The sequence below is a fragment of the Spermophilus citellus genome, assembly GCF_964194105.1.
Source record: "Spermophilus citellus genome assembly, chromosome: 12".
Classification (NCBI taxonomy): domain Eukaryota; kingdom Metazoa; phylum Chordata; class Mammalia; order Rodentia; family Sciuridae; genus Spermophilus; species Spermophilus citellus.
The window spans coordinates 9,658,459-9,680,249 of NC_138198.1; the positions used below are offsets into that span (position 1 = coordinate 9,658,459).

Consider the following 21,791-nt stretch of genomic DNA (forward strand, 5'->3'; position numbering starts at 1 on the left):
GCAACAATTAATAAAATTGAAGCTATAGAAAATACCTATTCTTTTATTTTATGAAAGTTATAACTCATGATTACTTACCGTTGTTACTGATATAACTTGATACATTTCTGTTTATTGTGCCAACTAACTTTGTGTGAAAATAAAAATTAAGTATGCAATTTAGTTCTATATTTTTTATGCACAGTTGGTTGCAATTACTTGGCTCCCCCCCAATCTGTGAGCCACAAGATATCTACAGGATCACTAGAAATGCACTGAATAGAAGTTCTGTTGTTAGAGATCCATTTTGATACATGAATAGACACACAAACAATATGAACAAGCAAGGGAACAAAGCATGCCAAACAAACCAGAATGACTCAAAAGCAGATTCCACAAAAACCACAGTGAAGAAAATATCAGAGAAGGAATTTTGAAAGTTTATATTTCAACTGATCTATGAGATAAAAGATAATGTAAAAAGTAAAATCACAGAGAAGACACAAGAAGTAAAATATCAATAAGGAAATAGAAGTTCTAAAGAAAAATCAGTCAGAAATTTTCAAAATTCAGAAATCAATAAACCAAATTAAAAATGCAATGCAAAGCATCACCAATACACTAGATGACTTGAAGGACAAATATTCAGGTAATAAAGAAGTAGTGCATAATCTTGAAAATAAAGTTCATCATGGAGAAAAGATGTTACCAGACCATGAACAGAATTTTTTTAAAAAATATATGGGATAATAAGAAAAGGCCAAATTTAAGATTCACTGTGATAGATGAAGGTATTGAATTTCAAAACAAAAAATGAACAATCTTTTCAATGAAATAACTGAAAATTTCCAAAATCTTAAGAATGAAATGAAAAATTAAACACAGGAGGTATATACAATTTTAAATATATAGAATTACAACACACCTAGCCACAATAGTATGAAAATGCTTAACATACAGAATAAGTATAGAATTTTACTTATAATAGAATTTTAAAACCTGATAGTGAAAAATGATTGGTCATATTCAGAGGCAAACCGATCCAGATCTCAGCTGATTTTTCAAAGACCCTAAAAGCTAGGAGGTCTTGAAATAATATATACTAAGCTCTGAAAGAAAACGGATTCTGCATAGAATACTAAATTATATCAGATTTTAATATGAGATAATAACATCCATAATAAACAAAAGTTAAAAAAATCACAACTAGAAAGCTGGCATTATAAAACACACTCAATAAATATTTTATTAAGAAAAAATAAAATATGCAAATAAAAACATACAGAAACTAAAACTAAAAGAATAGTTAATCAAAGTAGAATCTATTTCAACTTGATAACTAGAAATGAACCAAAATAACAGGAAACATAAATCATCTCTCAATAATAACACTGAATGTTAATGGACTCAACACATCAACACACATACACTGGCAGATTGATTTGGAAAAAAAAGAACCCAACAATAGCCTGTCTCCGAGAGACTCACCTCTTAGACAAATATATACACAGACTAACTGTGAAAGGATGGGAAAAACATATCATTCACATGGATCTTATAAACAAAGTGTATCTATTTTCATGTCTGATATAATGGACTTTGAGCAAAAGTTCATCAGAACACATAAAAAATTCCATTTTCATACTGCTTAGTAGAGTAATACAACAGAAAGAAATAATAGTGGCAAATATATATGCTCCAAACTATGAAGCATCTGAGTAATCAAAGAGCTCCTTCTCAATATAGAGAATCAAACAGATCACAACACAGTAATATTGGGAACTTTAAGATGTGTCTCTCATCACTAGAAAGATCATACCAACAAAAATTAAATATAAAATTAAAATTACAATAAATAATTTAGACTTAACAGAAATGCACAGAATATTTTACTCGTCAATGACTGAATACATTTTCTTCTTAGCTGCACAGGGAACATTTTCCAAAATAGACCATATTTTAGTACATAAAGCAACATTTCACAAATACCAAAAATAGAGCTAATACCTTGAACTCTCTCAGACCATAATGGAATAAAACTAGAAATCAACAAGATGAAAATTTTTAAAAAAACTAACACTAGGAGACTAAATTCACTATTGAATAATGAACAGATAGATGAACAAATCAGAGTTTAAATAAAAAAATTAAATGTAAATGAGAATAGTGATACAATATATAAAAACCTTTGGGACACTATGAAGGTAGTTCTAAGAGAAATGTTTATAGCATTGAGCCCACACATTAAAAGAATAGAAAATTACTCAGTAAAATAATCTAACATTATATCTTAAGGACCTAGAGAAAAACACTAAAATCAGCAAAATAAAGGAAAAAATAAAAATCAAAGATGAAATTGACAAAATCAAGATATAAAAACTGAAAAAGAAATGAATCAAAAATTTTTTAAATGAACAAAATATATAAATATTAACCAAGCTATCAGAGAAAAATGAAAAGTACCAAAACTTATGGTGAAAATGGAAATATCAGCACAGATACTACTGAAACAGAGCATAAATAGAAGCTATTTTTTTCAAAATCTATACTCCAATAATCTAGAAAATCTAAGACATCAGTAAATTCCAGGAGACATGAGCTACCCAAATTTAACCAGAAGTATATAGAAAATTTAAAGAGATCAATTTCAAATAATGAGAATAAAAAGGTCATCAAGACTCTACCAACAAAGAAAAGCCTAGGACCAGATGGATGCTCAGCCAATTTCTACCAAACCTTTAAAGAAGAACCAATACCAATCCTCCTCAAATTATTTCATGAAATTGAAAAAGAGGGAATTCTTCAAATTCATTAAATGAAGCCTATCTCACACTGATACTAAGTCCAGACAAAGATACATCAAGAAAAGAAAAATTCAGACTAATATCCTTGATGAACATAGATGCAAAAATCCTCAATAAAATACTGCTAAATCTCATACAAAAATAGATTTTAAAAACTTAGTGCACATGACCAAGTGGGTTTCATCCCAGGAATACAACACTGATTCAACAAATGGAAATCAATAAATGTAATTCATCACACAAATAGATACAGAGATGAGAACACTTGATTATCAAAATAGATGCAGCATCTATTTTTTACATAAAACCCCATCTATTCATGCTTTAAACACTAGAAAAAATAGGAATGAAGGAATCATACCTCAACATTGTAAAAGCTATACATGACACACCCAAAGACAACATAATTATGAAGGGAGAACAACTACAGAATTTCTTCTAAAAACTGCAATGAGACAGGGATGCCCACTTTCACTACTTCTATTAGTACACAATGCAACTCTTAGCAAATACAAAATGTAGAGATAATACTCTGCAATCTATCAGATCATAAGTGAATAAAACACCAGAAGACCAAATTCACGACTGAATGATAAATAGAGAGCTGAACAAATCCCATCCTTTAATCTCTTGCCAGAGCAGTTTGGCAAAGGAATGTAATTAAAGGGATATGAATAGGAAAGGAAGGGCTAAAATGAGCACTGTTTGAAGAAAATGTGATTCTATATTAAGAAGATTCCCTCAAAAAAAAAATACTCACTAGAAAGCTTCTAGAACACAAATGAATTCATCAAATTTCAGGATTCAAAAGTAACATTCATAAATCAACTTTGTTTCTATACTCCAATAAAAGATGAGCTAAATGAGAAATTAGGAAAATTATCCTATTCAAAATAGCATAAAAAAACACTTGGGAAACAATCTAACAAAAAAGGTAAAAGACCTCTACAATGAAAATTACAGAACACTCAAGAAATAAATTGAGGAAGGTCCTAGGAATGGAAAGACTTCCCATGTTCTTGGATAGGCAGAATTAATATTGTCAAAATTACCATACTACCAAAAGTGCTATAAAATTTCAATGCAACTCCCTTCCAGAGCCCAGAGAAATGCTCTCCCTTCCAGAGCCCAAAGAAACAGAAAAAGCAATAAAGAAATTTACTTAGATAAGCAAGAGACCCAGAATACCCAAAACAATACCTAGCAAGAAAAATGAAGCAGGAGGTATCACAATATCAGACTTCAAATTACACTACAGAGCTATAAAGACAAAACCAGTATGGTATTGGCAACAAAACAGGTAAGACCACCAATGAAACAGAAGACAGAGACAAACTCACATAAATACAATTACCTCATACTAGACAAAGGCACAAATATCATATACTGGTGCAAAGATAGCCTCTTCTACAAAAGGTGCTGAGAAAATTTGAAATCCATATGTAGTAGAATTAAATTGAACCCTAATCCTCCCACCATGCACAAAAACTCAACTCAAAGTGGATCAATTACTTAGGTATTAGACCAGAATCCCTGCACTGGATAGAAGAATACGTAGGCCCCAAACCCCAACATATCAGCTCAGGAACTGACTTATTAATAAAATCTCTAAAGCAAAAGAAGTTGTTGGTGGGCCTGACCTTGGATCTACACGGAGGAATGCTCATCTTTCTCACTGTGCAGCAGGGATGTCCTAAAATACAACACTATGTTTTGTGACAGAGTGTTGTCAGAACACTGGCAAGCACCATTTACCTGCTCCTTTGACAAGAAATTACTCCCCAGTTGGTACAAGGCAGTTGCTAGACTCTTGGTGGCAGGACTCCCATAATATTATATGTTGTGTATCCCCTCTGGCCTCTCATGACTGCTATATGTAAATTGGAACATAGCCACTATGAAAGCTAGTTTTGCTGCATAATATAGCAGAAGCAATTATCTGCAACTGTCTTTGGAGGGGTTTCTGTATGCCTTCAAGCTCCCAAGAGTAGATGCTGAAAGGGCAGGCCCCTCAACACAAAGTAAAATCAATTGTCAATAAATGGTGCTCCATCAAACTAAGAAGCTTCTTCACGGCAAAGACAAAAACCCAGAACATGAAAAGTGAGCCAACACAATAGGAAAAAATACCTTTGCCACCTGCACATCAGAAAACGCATTAACTTTCAGGATACATAAAATAATAATAATAATAATAATAACAACAACAACAACAACAAAGCTTAAAAACTAATAACACCATCACCCACCTCCACCCATTTAATAAATGAGCAAAGAAATTCAACAGGCACTTCACAGAAGAAATACAGATGGTCAACAAATGTATGGGAAAAAAACATCTACAGAAATTAGAGAAAAGCAGTAAACAGATCAGGAACAGAAAGCTTACAAAGACATTCCAGTGTAGGAGACAGCAAATATGCTCATCTCTTACTTCCAGCTACTTTTTCTATCTTATGTGTGGTACAAACAAAACTTTACTTCCCCTAGGGACAAAAGTGTTGAAAGATGACAACCTTCAGAGTTTCTACACTCTTATCCATACCACATGGTCATAGGGAAATACAGAAAGAAGCACTACGGAGGTAGCAGCAAGTTGTTATGTAGTAATAGCTGATATGATAAAACATTTAAATAGGCTATGAACTCACTCATGCTTTCAGAATGAGCCAAACATTGTCTCTCCATATAGAAGAAATTCTTTCCCACTTCATTAAAACTATAAAACAATACAACAACAAACACATAAGACATTTACTCTGAGAGAATCTACTGGTAGGGCAGAGGAAAGAGCTAAGTGGTAATGTATTGCATAGAATGAAGGAGCTCCGGCTTCAATCCCAACAGTGAAATAAATAATGATGATGATGCTGACAATGATGATGATGATGATGCTGATGATGATGTGGAGGAGGAGGAGGAGTACAAAAGACTTGTACTGTTAAAATTATATAGACTGAGTTTATATTCACCACTCAAAAGAAGAGGAGTATTTCAATTCATGCATGCTATTCACATTCTAGTCTTATTTCACATGGCAAGGTAGATGTAAAAGACCATTTGATGACAATTTTATAAACTATGACTTTTTTAAAAAATATTTTTTAGTTGTAGTTGGACACAATTTCTTTATTTTATTTATTTTTATGTGGTGCTGAGGATCGAATCCAGTGTTTATCATGTGCTAAGTGAGCACTATACTACTGAGCCACAACCCCAGCCCAAACTATGATTTATTGAGACTTTTAAATTCCATAAAGTAGAGTTTATCTGGTCCCAGGAGAGCAGGATGGTCCATTTAGTACTGTCTTATACAATATGATGTCAATTTTCTCAATCCTCCTCATTAAGTGGAAGATGTTTAGAGACTTCACACTTCTTCAGCATGCAATCTATATACCCTCATGACCTATACTGATGTAAAAACGTACTAAAAGTGGAAGACAACAGCTTTAAATGTAGCCCACTCACAGAGAATGTGCCTCAATTTCATGATGTTATTGGTTCAATCACTGGCACCACAAAAGCACTGAGATTTTTTTTAAAATGTATTTTCCCTTTCCTATTTAATTGTTACCTGAATGATTCATGGACATTTATACATATTCATAATTCTTTTTTACATTTGTAGTTCTTTTTTGGTACTGGGGATTGAACTTGGGGATATTCAACAACTGAGCCACATCCCATCCCTGCTTTGTATTTTATTGAGAGAAAGGGTCTCACTGTGTTGATTAGCACCTAGCCATTGCTGAGGCTGGTTTTGAACTCACAATTCTCCTGTCTCGGCCTACCAAGCTGCTGGGATTATCGGTTTGTACCACTGAACCCAGAGATTTCTAGCATTATTGAAGCAACTTATTTTTCATAAATCAATATTTTGACCTACCAATAAAGAAAAGTCCACAACTAGATAAATTCTCCAGCAATTCCTATCAAACCCTTAAAGAAGAACTAACACCAATACTCCTCAAATTATTCCATGAAATAGAAAAGGATGAAACACTTCCAAACTCATTCTATGAAGGAAGAATAATCCTGATACCAAAACCAGACAGAGATACATCAAAGAAATAAAACTTTGGACAAATATCCCCGATGAACATACATGCATCAACTCTTAATGAAATACTGAAAAAAACTACATACAAAAACATATTAAAAACATAGTGCACCATGATCAAGTGGGGTTCATCCCAGGGACACAAAGTTGGTTCAACCTATGGAAATCAAACAGGATTCATTAATAGACTTAAAAAACATAACATAATTATCTCAATAGTTGAAGAAAGAGCATTTGACAGAATACAGCATTCATTCATGTTCAAAATGGTAGAAAAAATAGGGATAATACAAATGTAACTGAACATTTTAAAAGCTCTATACCAAAAAACCCAAGACTAACATGATTCCAAATGGAAAAAAATGAAACATTCTTTCTAAAAACTAGAAAAAGACAAGGGTACCCTCTTTCACCACTTCTATTCAACATATGAATATTGAAATTCTAACCAGAGCCATTTGGAAAAAGAGATTAAAGAGATATGAATATGAAAAGAAGAGCTCAAAATATCCCTATTTGCTGACAACAATATTTTATATGTAGAAGACACAAAACTGCACCACAAAATTTTTAAAACTCATAACCACACTCAGCATAGTAGCAGGATATAGAATTAACACTCATAAATCAATTATGATCCTGTATACAAATTATGCATCAGCTGATGAATCACAATGGATTCAAAACAATATAAAAAATAAAATAATCAGGAAACAATCTAAGAAGTGAAAGACCTCTATTATGAAAATTACCAAACACTAAAGAAAGAAATTGAAGAAGACCGTAGAAGATGGAATATTTCAAATGTTCATGGATTGGCAGAATTAATGTTACCAGAGTTGACATACTACCAAAATGCTATAGTTTTAATGCAACTCCTATTAAAGTGTCAATGATATTTCACAAAGAAATAGAAAAAGCAGTCATAAAATTCACTTGGAAAAACAAGAAGCCCAGAATATTCAAAACAATCCTTAGTGAAAAAAAGTGAAGAAGACAGCAGACATCACAAGATCCGACCTCAAATTATACTATAGTGCTACAAAAATGGCATGGGATTGGCACCAAAACAGGCAAAATGTCCAATGGAACAGAAAAGACATCACAAAGACAAAAATCACATGCATACTGTCTTGTTAATCTAGACAAAGGCACCAACAACATACATTGAAAGAAAAGACAGCCTCTTAAACAAATGGTACTGAGAAAACTGAAAATATGCATGTGGCAGAATCAAATTGAACCCCTACCCCTATCCCTGCACAAAACTCAACTCAAAGTACATCAAGGAACTAGGCATTAAACCAGACATCCTGTACCCACTAGAAGAAAATATAGGCCCAACTTTCCATCATCTTGGCTTAGGAACTGACTTCCTCAACAAGACTTCTAAACTGCAACAAATAAAATCAAGAATCAATAAATGGGAAGGAAACAAAAAGCTTTCTCACAGGAAAGAAAATTATCAAGAACACGAACAGAGAACCTACAAAATGGGAGAAAATCTTTACCACCTGCACCTCAGAACATTAGTCTTCTGGATATATAAAGAATTCAAAACACACCAGCACAGGAGGCTGAAAGAGGAGGATCAAGAGTTCAAATCCAGCTTCAGCAATGGTGAGGCACTGAGCAACTCTATGTCTAAATAAAATGCAAAACAGAGCTGGGTATGGGGCTCAGTGTTAGAGAACTAGCCTTGCAGGTGTAAGACCATGGGTTTGACCTTCAGTAATACATAAAAATAAATAAATAAATAATAAACAAGTAAATAAGTAAATTGTGTCCATCTACAACAAAAATAATAAAAATAACATAAAATAAAACATAGAGCTGGGGATGTGGCTCAGTGGTTGAATGCCACTGAGTTGAATCCCCACTATGTGCCCCCATGAAAAAAAAAATCAAAAAACTTAACACACACACACACAACCCAATATAGTTAATATTCTCTTCTAGTGGTCATAGGATGTCAATAAATGTGCAAAGGATCTGAAACTGATTGTTCACAGAACAAGAAATACAATTGGTGAGCAAATATATTTTTAAAATGGTCAATATCCAACCAGCAGTGTATGAGGGTACCCTTTTCCCGCATCCTCACCAGCATTTGTTGTTGTTTGTCTTCATCATGGCTGCCATTCTTACTGAAGTGAGCTAGTATCTTAGGGTAGTTTTAATTTGCCTTTCTCTGATTGCTAGAGATGGTGAGCATTTTTTAATATATTTGTTGATTGATTGTATATCCTCTTCTGAGAAGTGTCTGTTCAGGTCCTTGGCCCATTTGTTGATTAGATTATTTGTGTGTGTGTGTGTGTGTGTGTGTGTGTAGCTTTTTGAGTTCTTTGTATACCCTAGAGATTAGAGCTCTATCTGATGTGTGAAGGGTAAAAATTTGTTCCCAGGATGTAGGCTCCGTATTCATCTCACATATTATTTCTCTTGCTGAGAAAAAACTTTTTAGTTTGAATTCATCCCATTTGTTAATTCTTGGGTTTAACTCTTGTGCTAGAGGCATCTTATTAAGGAAGTTGGGGCCTAGTTCCACATGAGGAAGATTAGGGCCTACTTTTTCCTCCATTAGATGCAGAGTCTCTGGTTTAATTCCTAGACCCTTGATCCGTTTTGAGTTAACTTTTGTGCATGGTGAGAGATAGGGATTCAATTTCATTTTGTTGCATATGGATTTCCAGTTTTCCCAACACCATTTGTTGAGGATGCTATATTTTCTCCAGTGCATGCTTTTAGTACCTTTGTCTAACATAAGATAGCTGTAGTTTTGTGGGTTAGTCTCTGTGTCCTCTATCCTGTACCATTGGTCCACCAGCCTGTTTTGATGCCAGTACCATGCTGTTTTTGTTACTATTTCTCTGTAGTATAGTTTAAGATCTGGTATAGTGATACCATCTGTTTCACTCTTCCTGCTTAGAATTTCTTTTGCTATTCTGGGTCTCTTATATTTCCAGATGAATTTCATAATTGCTTTATCTATTTCTGTGAGGAATGTCATTGGGATTTTGATCAGAATTGCACTGCTGGTGAGATTGTAAATTGGTGCAGCCAATTTGGAAAGCAGTATGGAGATTCCTTGGAAAACTGGGAATGTAACCACCATTTGACCCAGCTTTTCCTCTTCTAGGACTATACCCAAAAGACCTAAAAACAGCATACTACAGGGACTAAGCCACATCAATGATTATAGTAGCACAATTCACAATAACTAGACTGTAGAGCCAACCTAGATGCCCTTCAATGGATGAATGGATAAAAATATGTGGCATATATACACAATGGAATATTACTCAACACTAAAAAAATAATAAGATCATGGCATATGTAGGGAAAAGGATGGCATTAGAGCATATTATGCTAAGTGAATTTAGCCAGTCCCCAAAAAACAAATGCCAAATGTCTTCTCTGATATAAGGGGGGTGACTCAAAATGGGGAAGAGAGAAAAAGCATTGGAAGAAGATTACCTATACACAGGGAAGATGTGTGGGAGGGAAAGGGAGGGAGAAAGGGAATTGCACGGATGGTGGAAGGAGAGCCTCATTGTTATACAAACCACATGTATGAAGATGTGAGGAAAAAAAAGGAATAGTGCTACCTTAGATTAAGAAGAGAGAAGTGATGGGAGGGGAGAGGAGAGGTTGGAAAGATAGGAAGGATAGTAGAATGGAATAGACATTATTATTATTGGTGTATATATGTGAATGCATGATCAATGTGAATCTACAACCTGTATACTCAGAAAAATGAGATATTGTATCTCATGTGGTTCAAATGTATGATATGTCAAGGTCATTGTACTGTCATGTGTAACTAACTGAAACAAAAATAAAAAACGAATTGTAGTGCAAAAAAAGTACATGTAAAATGGCATAAATTGACATAAACATACTTTATATTCAGAGGTAAAATTGTGCTTTATATATGTAATAAGGATTGTAGTGCATTCCACTGTTATTGTGCACTTAAAAATTATAAAATCAATAAAAAGTAGAAAAAACACAAAAATGCTAAATTTCTCTAGAAATTAGAAAATGCAAATTAACACTACATTGATATTCCATTCTTGATCCAGGCAAAATAGGAATTATTAAGAATACAAGTAACAATAAATGCTGGAGAGAATGTGAGAAAAAAGTTACACTCATACTTTGCTAGTGAGACTGCAAATTGGTGCAAGTACTCTGGAAAACAGTATGGAGATTCCTCTGAGAATGTGGAATGGAAACACCATTCAACCAGTTATCACCCCAGTTGAATCTTGATTTTATTTGTTGCAATTTAGAAGTCTTGTTGAGGAAATCAGTTCCTAAGTTGACATGATGGAGAGTTGGGCATATATATCTCCAAGGAACTTTAATCAATATACTACAGTGACACAGCCACATCAATGTCTACAGCAGCCCAATTCACAATAGTTAAGCTAAGGAAACAACCTAGGTGAGCTTCAACAGATGAAAGGTTAGAGAAAATGGGGTACATATACACAATGGAGTATTTCTTATCCATAAAGAAGAATGAAATTTATGGCACTTGCTGGTAAATGGATGGAACTTGAGACTATTATACTTAGTGAAATAAGCCAATACCAAAAAAACCAAAGGCCAAAAGTTCTCTCTGATCCTAAATAGAATCAGATGTAGCCCATGTATGTAAAAAATACACTCTACTGTCATACATATCTAAAAAAATAAAATAAAACATGGTGCTGAAAAAAAATTAAAAATAAGAACAGTGATAAAAAGCTTTAACCTAACACACACATTTAGTAATGGAAAGAGATGGCTAAAATTCAGTGGTCTGGACACACTAAAGCAAGACTAGAAATAAATGAAGAAACTCTTACAGAATTATGCGAGTTTGAGATCTTCATTTATGCAGGTTCTCAGCCTAGGTATCTCCCATATATTTGCAGACACCATATTATTGACAAGTATGGAGGAACCACCACAGAAAATGCATTTCAGATACTCTACTGCCTATATCACTATTTCACTAACATGACTCCACTCTCACAACACTGACAAAGAAAGTTGTTACTTAACAGTGCAAGCTATCACCATTCAGGAGTCACAGATAAGACATAGGAAACTACAACAGAGACACCATTTGGAAAATAATTCAATATCACACATTTAATCAATAGCATAAGACACATCATCCAGGGAAAACAGTTTCCTAAGCAGACACTCAAATAAATGTGGAAAAGATATATATCCCTGAAGATGTACAAATTTCAATATAGAAATATAAGAAAGATAAAAAGCAAAGTAGTATGACTGTTTTATAGTTAATTACCCTAGAAACTATTTCCAAAGATAATGCAATATAAAAAAATGCCAGAATAAAATTCAAAAAAAATGTTAAAATAGTGAATTATTTCAAAGATGAAGCAAAGAAAAACTGAGTAGATTAAGGAAAACAATGCAGGGCATGAAAAAACAATTCAATACAGATTCTGAAAAAGAATCAATTAGAAATCTTGAAAATAAAGAGCTCAATACCTCAAATAAATATATCCAGTTAAAGTTAGACCCATAGACTAGATCAAGTGAAAGAAAAAATACCAGAGCTTGAAGTTGACGATGAAATATCACATTCAGACAATATCAACAACAATCAAAATTACAAAACCACTAGACACAATTCATAGACTACTTTTATGAATCACTGGTACACATAATGGAAAAGAGGTACAGGCTACAGGCAATGAAAGCTTTCTCAGTGAATAAAAGAAACTATTTCTTATATCTTGTGAAAGTTATGGACATCCAGATATAAGATTTTAGAATACCAAATGGACATGGCCCGAAAAGAACTTCTCCAAATCATAGTCTATAAAATTACCAAAGGTACACTGAAATCTATAATAAGGGCCAAAGCAATTATAAACATATCAGAAAAAATATTAGATTTCTGAGTAGAAATTTTAAGGCCCAGGAAATGGTATATTTCAAACCCCAAATAAAAATGTTAAAAAAGAAACAAAGACAATAATTGTAAAATGGATGGAAAGGGTGGTCATCATGTTAAGGTGAAAAAATCAGAAACAAAACCCCAATTATCACATTCTCTCCCTAACATGTGGAATCTGGGAAGAAAATAAGAATGACTAGAAAATGATGAAGGGAACATTAAGGAAGAGGGAAGGTAACTGGGGATGAAAAAGGGAGTAGAGGGGGAAAATGGAAGTAAGGAAAGTGGTCAGGATTCAAGTATTGTATATGTGTGTATAGAAATATCACTGTGAAATTCACTAATGTAGGCACTCAATAGGAGCTGATATTAACAACTGACAAGAACACCTGGTTTTATAACAAGTCCAATCTGCTATCATGTGACCATATACGAAACAGAATATATAATTTAAAAATATTCTTACTTCTGCAAAGACATAAAATTTCAGGGTCAAAATTAATGTAAAATTTCTTCAGACAATATCATTTAGATGATAAATTTCTTATAGTTAATTATTAAGATATCCTGGATTCTATATGAGCAAGAAAGATATAAAAAATATGAATGGAATTTGAACATTTATTTTTTTTCCCACTCTTCTTTTGTGATCAAACATTCTTACTCTTATTTACACAGGGCATGAACACCAAGAGTAACTCATTTTTTTAAGTCTTACCTGGATTGAAATTTACTGATGTTCTAGATTGTGCTTTCATGTATTGAAGAATTAAATTCCTGTTTCTATATTTGAAAAAAGTAATAAAATTGGTATTTTAACACTCATATGAAAACACTGATCAAATATAATTCAATACTTTATAATGTTTTAGATCTAGTATCAGAACTTTTTCATATGCTCTCCTAATCTGTATGCCCTATAAACATTTTGTTAACTTGAAAATTATTTGTACAATGTTTGTTTTTTTCTGTTTTGTGAGATGGTATTTCATGATGATGGTCAGGCTGATCTTAAATACCTGGGCTCAAGCAATTGTCCTGCCTCAGGCTCTTAAGTAGCTGGGGTAAATGCATGTGTCACTGCACCCATAGCTTGAAGTTAAAGAAGAAAAGAGATGAAATGACCATTAATTGAGAACAGGACAGGTAAATATATTAACTAGTGTAGCTTGAACTCAGAAAATGCCCTGTCTCTGTAAAAAATAATTTTTTGTTCTTGCACAACTTCTTTCTCTTAGGCTTAAGGCCTTTTAAAAAATAAGGGTTGTATCACTTTAGTTCACCAGGTTGTTATGGAGATTTACTAAGATAATATTGAAACATGTTAAGCAAAATAGTAAAATAATGGCATACTTAACTACTTACAATCTCAGCTAGAACTAATGTGCATTTTTCATAGGTTCTAATATTCAAAAGTTAAAATTATTTTAAAAAATGCTTGAGTCCTAATTTTCATGATCAATTGGGCTCTTCTTTGTGCTTTATAACTCAAAGCAAATCAACAATTAATTTATAACTATTTATAAATATCTCCTTAAATTAGAGAATATAATCATCCCCTTCTGTGAGACTAATCAATAACAACAAAGGCAAGAAATTAACAAATGCCAAAAACTTGGACTACTACTATTTCTTCTCTACCTAGTTGAAAAGAATCAGCAGATAAGTGTAGCTACATTTCCATGTTGATCTCCAACTGACTTGGAACACAGAATTTTCTTTAACACAATGGATACTGAGGAGTCATGATGGGGCTTAGCTCTCTTAGATTCAATGAATCTGCTTAATCTATTCCTTTTGAGGCAGACCTTAATAAATGCTGAAAACTTTAGGCAGCGATTCCAACAGCTTGGAAATTTCCATTACTTGGGAAAACTACTAGAAGTGCCAATCTAAATTGGCACTCACCATGGAAAACAGTGATGTGGAACCCGCTGCAGTCAAAGGAAATCTACTTCAAGGGATGGAAGGATTTGGGGCACAGATCTGTTAGCCAAGATGACAGAAAACTCTGATCTCTTCCAGAGATTACTTGAAGCTTTACTTGAAGCTTTCTAATAGATTTGAATGATTTTAATTTTATGACAGAAAAGACAAAGTCCTAAAAGGATAATGCACCAGAAAGGGCAAGGCTAATATGGGGATTCCACATAAGGTTCCTAAAAGGGGGGACAGGGTCAGAGTGCTTAGTATTTGTTGGCCAAAGCTAGAGGCCAAGCTGTCAAAGCAGTGTGCTTCTGCTTGGAAACAACTGTTGAATAAAAAGCATAAGTGCATGAGAACTAAAAAGAGTGTTGAGTCTAAGTGTGGGTTACCATGAAGACTCAGGGATTGGATCAGTCAGGATATTTTGAAATAAAAGCTCTTCACTACCAGACTACAGGGCCAGGTCTGGCAGAAACACCACAGCAACAGAACTGACAGAGATAAAGGAACAATTTAAAAATCTATTTATTCCCCTCCATCTGACTACAGAATTATCTTCCTTGCACTTCAAGGATATCATTAGGTCCTTGATAAATTAAAGGGGGATGGTAGAATAGCTAACTTCAGCTAAACAGGGAATTTCAAGACTCAAATAGCAAATTATAAAATCATAGGTGTGATACTATCTGTCCCTTTGAGGAGGGGTTATGCTTGAAATGAATTGGATAATGCTGGAAACCCTAAGGATAAAGGTTTACAAAGTCCTAAGATATTAGCTAGTGGTATATCTCAGCGGTAGGAAAATTTCCCAGCATGCATGAGAAGAAAAAGAAAGGAGAGGGGAAGAGAGAGAAGAGAACAAACCTTGAAGGTGACTCATGCACACATCACTACTTATTTTTTTAAATAACTAATCCATTTTAATTATGTATATATGACAGTAGAGTGCAATTTGATTCATTGGACACAACTGCAACAACTTTCATTTCTGATTTTACACGATGTACCATTGCATCATATATGCAGTCATACCTGTACCAAGGTAATAATGTCTATCTCACTGCACCATCTTTCTTGCCTCCATTACCCCTCCATCCTTCTCTTTGCCCAATCAAAGTATCATCACTGCTTCTTGGCTAGACTTTGAAGGGTTTCTGACTAATGAACTGTCCTAACTCACTACGGTTCCATACATAGTAATGCTATGAAATCTCACCTCATATATAAGATGCAACAGGTGTAACTATTGTGGATATACATCTAATGTTGATTAGTATTGTAATATAAATACTTACGCAGTATTTCCACTAGCAATGGCATAAGACAAGGCAGTCTCTCCACAATTATCTGAAGCAGACACATTAACACCACATTGAAGAAGCAGCTCAGCTATGTGTGTTGATTTATGTTCCACAGCCAACATGAGGGCTGTTCTAAAATAGGAGAGATAACTTCAAATTTAGGTATTTTAATAAGTTTATTTAAAAAGCCATTGTAATACTTTTTACCAATTTGACATCTAGCTTTACATACACTAACAGACATATACATCTTGGAAGATCAAATCTTTATCTTTCTAAATCATTTGTAAGTCTAAAAGGAAAATAAACACATAAAAAAATAAATCACGTGTCCCAAAAGGGGAGAGTTACAAACTTAAAATCCTTCAATGAACATTAATTATGATGAGGTCATTCATCTGGAGTTGGCAAAGATTTCAATGAATAAAGCTCCATTTCTTTCTTAGAGTGATGTAATATATTGTAACTCACAGTCAGCCAAAGGTCAAGGAGTAAAAAGGTATTTGCAGGTATAACATATTAACAGTAGCACTGGTGATAATAATAATAATTGTTGCTTCAGTCATTCACTCTGAGAAGCATTTGCCAGGCATTGAAATCAATGCTACATGTATAATCTTGCAACCAGATTTCAAGCATATGTTACACTCTTTTTCATTATAAATGTTCTTGTTAAGACTAATTAGACGTCACTTAGGAAAAATCTGAAATCAATATTCTACAAATTAAGTAATTTAAAGAAAATAGTCATATAAAGAAAAAAATAATTCTCAATGTCTATCTATACTCAACACAGCATTTGCAAAAGAAAACTATTCCAGGAGAAGATGAAATATTGCAGAAAATTTAAAAAGTTCAATACTGAATAAAAGCACAAACTAAAAGTCTATATTTTACAAAACTAACATGAAAACTCTAGCTAACACAAGATTATGTGATCAACAAAATCAAATAGTAATTATCAGACAATAATTATAAGGGCATGTGAATCATACTACATACTCTTATTTGTGTTGCTCAGTTTGAATAATTGCTCTTCTCCTTAATTTTAGTTTACGTTCATAAATTTCACTCTATTCCAATGATTATGTCATTCCCATTAATTTAATATTTTTAACTTGAGTGATTTTACTACAATATTAACCTTTTTCTAAAAAATATAAGGTACTATACCTTCCCTTATCATCAACTTCATGTATGTTTGCTTTATTCTTAATAAAAAATTCTACCATCATCTTTCTGTTTTTCTTTACGGCGAGTAGAAGTGGTGTTTGGCCACTCTGAAAAACAACAAATATAGTTTATTCACAAGATTACTACTTTTCAACTGAAGTTAACCTTACAAAATACTGTATGAACATAAGCATATAATAATAATGTAAATTAAGAGTAGCCACTCTCTTCTCTTCCCATTCTGCTGCCATACGTGCTGCTCTTTCATTTTGAGATGCCTCTCCTCTGACTAGAGTGGCCACATGAACTCCAGCATTTCTAAAACTGCTTCATACATTTACTGTTTCCATGGATCTTTGCCGCTGTCAAGCATTCATCCTGGCATCTTGGAGTTATGTAACATGAATCCTCCTCAACCAAGAGCATCGTTAGGACATAAACTGTATTTTATATCCCAATAGACCCATTCCCTAATACATATTAGTAAAGGATATAAGTATTATATTTCACTAACAAGCCAAATTCTCAACTCACTAGTAGGGTGTATAAATCATATTCTGAAGAACATCTACTTTTCCAGTAATACCAAGCCTCATAGAAAAGATTCCTTGTTTTACTGCTAGAGAAAATTTACACAACTGTGCATTGTATGTCCAGTAGTACAGAAATAGCTTTTCCATTGCTTAACACCTACTTGACACTGATTTTTTTATTGGAGATATTCACATGTGAACAATTGAAGTTACAGGAATATATTTCTGAGAGCTTTCCAGCAACATGGAAGTTTTCTCCATGTTATACAAGTCCACTTGATTCTTTTTTATTTATGAAATCAGAATCCCAGATTCCAATGGAAGGAATTTCTGCTTAAAATTGATAGAGTCTGAGTAAACTATGTTGCTTTTTCATAACTGTTCCTGTGTCTTCTCTTATTATAAGTTGAAAGATATTTATCTTACATGTCAGAAAATTCAATACAAAAATATATTATTTTTATGCAATTGGAGAAAATTTTTCCAACTAATCCACTGAGAGGGGATTAACAAAGAGAAATAATCAACTCAAAAAAAATTAACACAGAGCTGGGATTATGGCTCAGCGGTAGAGCACTCACCTAGCACATGTGAGGCCCTGGGTTTGATCCTCAGCAGCACATAAAATAAATAAAATCAATGTATTGTGTCCAATAAGAATTAAAATATAAATATTTTTAAAAACTCCAAACAAACAACAAAAAAAACACCCAGTCAATAACTGAGCAAAAGAACTAAACAGAAATTTCTCAAAAGAAACACAAATGTCCCAACTATATATAAAAAAGTCTTCTACATCTCTAGCAATTATGTTAATGCAAATAAAAACTACACTAAGACTTTATCTTACTCCAGCCACAATGGTAATTATCAAGAACACAAACAGTAATATATACTGGTAAGAATGTGGGGCTGGGGATGTGGCTCAAGCGGTAGCGCGCTCGCCAGGCATGCGTGTGGCCCGGGTTCGATCCTCAGGACCACATACAAAGATGTTGTGTCTGCTGAAAACGAAAATAATAATAATAATAAATATTAATATTCTCTCTCTCTCTCTCTCTCTCTCTCTCTCTCTCTCTCTCTCTCTTTCTCTCTCTCTCTCTCTCTCCCTGGTCAAAAAAAAGAATGTGGGGGTAAGGCACACATTTACACTGTTGGTGGGACTACATACTAGTACAACCACCCTGGAAAACAGTTTGAAAATTCCCCAAAATCTAAGAAGGGAACCACAACATGAAACAGCTATCCCATGACTCAGTATTTTCCCCAAATTAGTAAAACAAAATTTTACGTGTAACTGTATATTAATACAGTCACATGTGTTTACAGTAGCACAATTCACAACAGGTAAATTATGAAATTAACCCAAGTACTTGTGAATGGATGAAAGGATTAAGAAATTCTGGTGCACATACATACAATGGAGTATTACTCAGCCATAAAAATACATTATGTCATTTGTTGGTAAATGAGTTGGTATCCAAGAATATCATGCTAAGTGAAATAAGTCAAATAAGAAACTCAAAGGTAAAATGTTTCATATGTGGAAGCTGGAGTTAATTAAAGAAAAAGAAATGAAGAACAGAATATCAAAAGATGTAAAGAAGATCATTAGTGTAGAAAAAGAAGATTGAGAGGCACAGAGATAATGAAAAAGGGAAGGCAATGAAGAAGGAAATCTTTAAAATTCATGTTATATGCATATATAAATATACCACAGGTAATTGCACCCTTATGTATAAGTAAAAAGAATCAACCAAATAAATAGGTGAAAGGAGGTCCAGGAGAATAGGAGGGGGAGAATGGAGGAGGAGGGGTAGACAGATGGAAAAGAGGGAATCAATGACTCAACTGGAATTCCATAATTCCATGCATGTAAGATTTGGGGGGAATGAATTCAACTACTATGTAAAACTATAAACTCTAATAAAAATAACATTGAAAATGTATTCTCACTTGTAATGACAATCCTGGTAACATAATGCTTGGATATTTTCCAAAATTCTTTTTATTCTCATCCACTTTAATTGCTACTTAAAGTTACTTATAATTTTAGGCAAAATTTAATTCAGAAATTTTGTGTATCATCAAGATTTATGCTGATCTACACAGATTACTTGTAGTATCATGAAAGGCACTAAACATTTGCATTTTTAAGGAACAAAGCTGAAGACTAATACATAGTACAGCTGGCAAAATCCATGAGTTACTACTTCTAGCAATAATTTATCCATTCTAGCAATGAGTGACCCAATCAACCTTTCAAAAATTCCAGTGGGAACATGATTTTTATAGTATATATAGAGAACACTATTTAACTTCGAAATTCTAAATTCAAACAATTAATCCCATTTGAAAGAGACTCATAATATATTATGTAGTCCATATTCTTGTATATCAGTAGAAAACACCATGAAATCTTTATCACACTATATTAAAAAAGAGGAGTTGTAACCTCATTTATAGAGGCAAAGTAGGTGATTGGAGTAAGTGCTGCAGTTGCCAGAAGCAAACTGAAGAACATGTGTGCCCAGCATGTGGGAGGCAAACCCTGCACACCACACCACACAGTACTATGGCTCAAGGGGACCGCATCAGGTTCCTTCACAGAAGCTTGAAGTTCAGATTTCTGCATGAGTCTCTTGAATTCTAAGTGTGGATTCAACTTATGGAGGCAAACTAAATACACACATGAGCTACAAAAGAAGGAGGAAGAATACGAGAAGAACTTCCAACATTTGCTAGTATTTTAATAAAAAGAAAATTTGCTTATAATCAGTATTTTTAACATGCATTACTGTTAATTTTAAGAAAAATTTTAAATATTTTGAAAATAATAGTGATTGATGTATATACCATGTTTTTGGCTTCAATATCTGCGTTGGATGAAAGCAGTTTTGTTGCTATTAATGTGTTCCTATAAAAGATAACATAGTGGAGCGGAGTTTCACCCTTGTTGTTGTGAACATTTGGATTGGCACCATGTTCTAGAAGAATAATTGCACATTCCTCTTCCTCATATTGTAGGGCCTGTTGGTTTTAACCAAGAAATAGATTGTAAATTTTGGAAATCCAAGAAAAATATTTCACGTTTTACTCATTAGTTATAACTAAATGGCATTAACCAATTTTTTTTCTAAGCATTTCATCAAATTCATTTCCTGCAAAACCACTGGTATATCTACCTTCATCAATGGTGTGTTGCCATCACTGTCACACAAATCGACATTACATTTCCTCTTCACTAGAAGAGCCACCACTGCTGGATTGCCATAGGCACAGGCATAATGTAGAGGGGTTCTGTGCAAGTAAGAAGCTTTATTAGGAATTCATAAGGTACCTTTTGAAATATACAACTATTTATGCAATTATAAACATTAAGTAGCTCATAATTCCTCTATTTTCTTATGAAGATGGTACAATATTTAGTAGCTGTCATTACTTATTTTATTAATGAATGATCAGCCTATGCCACTGACATTTTCTTCTTATTTCTTGTTTCTGATACTGCTGGAGATTGCACCCTGGGTTACTCAACTAATGAGTCATATCCTAAGCACATTTTTATTATATAAACAATTTTGATGCAGGGTCTCACTAAATTGCCCACTGTGGTCTTAAACTTCCAATGCTCTTGCCTCAGCATCCTAAGTCACTGGAATCATGGGTATGTGCGACTGTGCCTGGTTCCATTGATTTTACTTATTTTTGTTTGCTTTGTTTTCATATTGCTGGGGATAGAACCCAGGCCTGAAGCATTCTAGGTAAGGAAGGGCTCTACCACAGAACCACATCCCCAGAGCAGAGCAGCCCACATGCCTAGAAAGAAGATGGACTTGAGATTTAGCTCATCTTCAGTATGAATTCTACTTTAGACTCTGTGATGTACTAGTTATCCCACAGTCTTACTCTCCCTCAATTTCCTAAAAAAGTAAGGAATAAAATGAGTATCTCCCTGAATACTACCAGGATGTTTAAAGGAGAATCTATGTAAAACATCTGAAGATTTTGTGGCACCAGCAACAGCTCCATAATTGGTAGCTATTGTAATCAATATTATTGCTTTTTATCAACTAAGAGTATTTC

At 33.6% G+C, this 21,791-nt stretch overlaps 1 protein-coding gene and 1 long non-coding RNA gene across 2 annotated transcripts in view; both read right to left on the reverse strand.

The window, feature by feature from the left end:
• The window catches only part of LOC308631412, a 114,819-nt gene that overhangs the window by 85,969 nt on the left and 7,059 nt on the right, over positions 1-21,791 (reverse strand). The window lies entirely within an intron of this gene.
• LOC308632029 (uncharacterized protein) overlaps positions 1-21,791 on the reverse strand; it is a gene marked incomplete at its 3' end in the record, with an annotated part of 48,563 nt that overhangs the window by 23,786 nt on the left and 2,986 nt on the right. Inside the window, exons 2-6 of the mRNA XM_081263686.1 lie at positions 20,891-21,005; positions 20,562-20,735; positions 17,173-17,279; positions 15,994-16,131; positions 13,491-13,555 (exon numbers count right to left, since the gene is read on the reverse strand). Of these exons, the coding sequence (XP_081119812.1) occupies positions 13,491-13,555; positions 15,994-16,131; positions 17,173-17,279; positions 20,562-20,735; positions 20,891-20,896 (490 nt within the window). The 5' untranslated portion in view covers positions 20,897-21,005. The remainder of the gene's footprint in view (positions 1-13,490; positions 13,556-15,993; positions 16,132-17,172; positions 17,280-20,561; positions 20,736-20,890; positions 21,006-21,791) is intronic.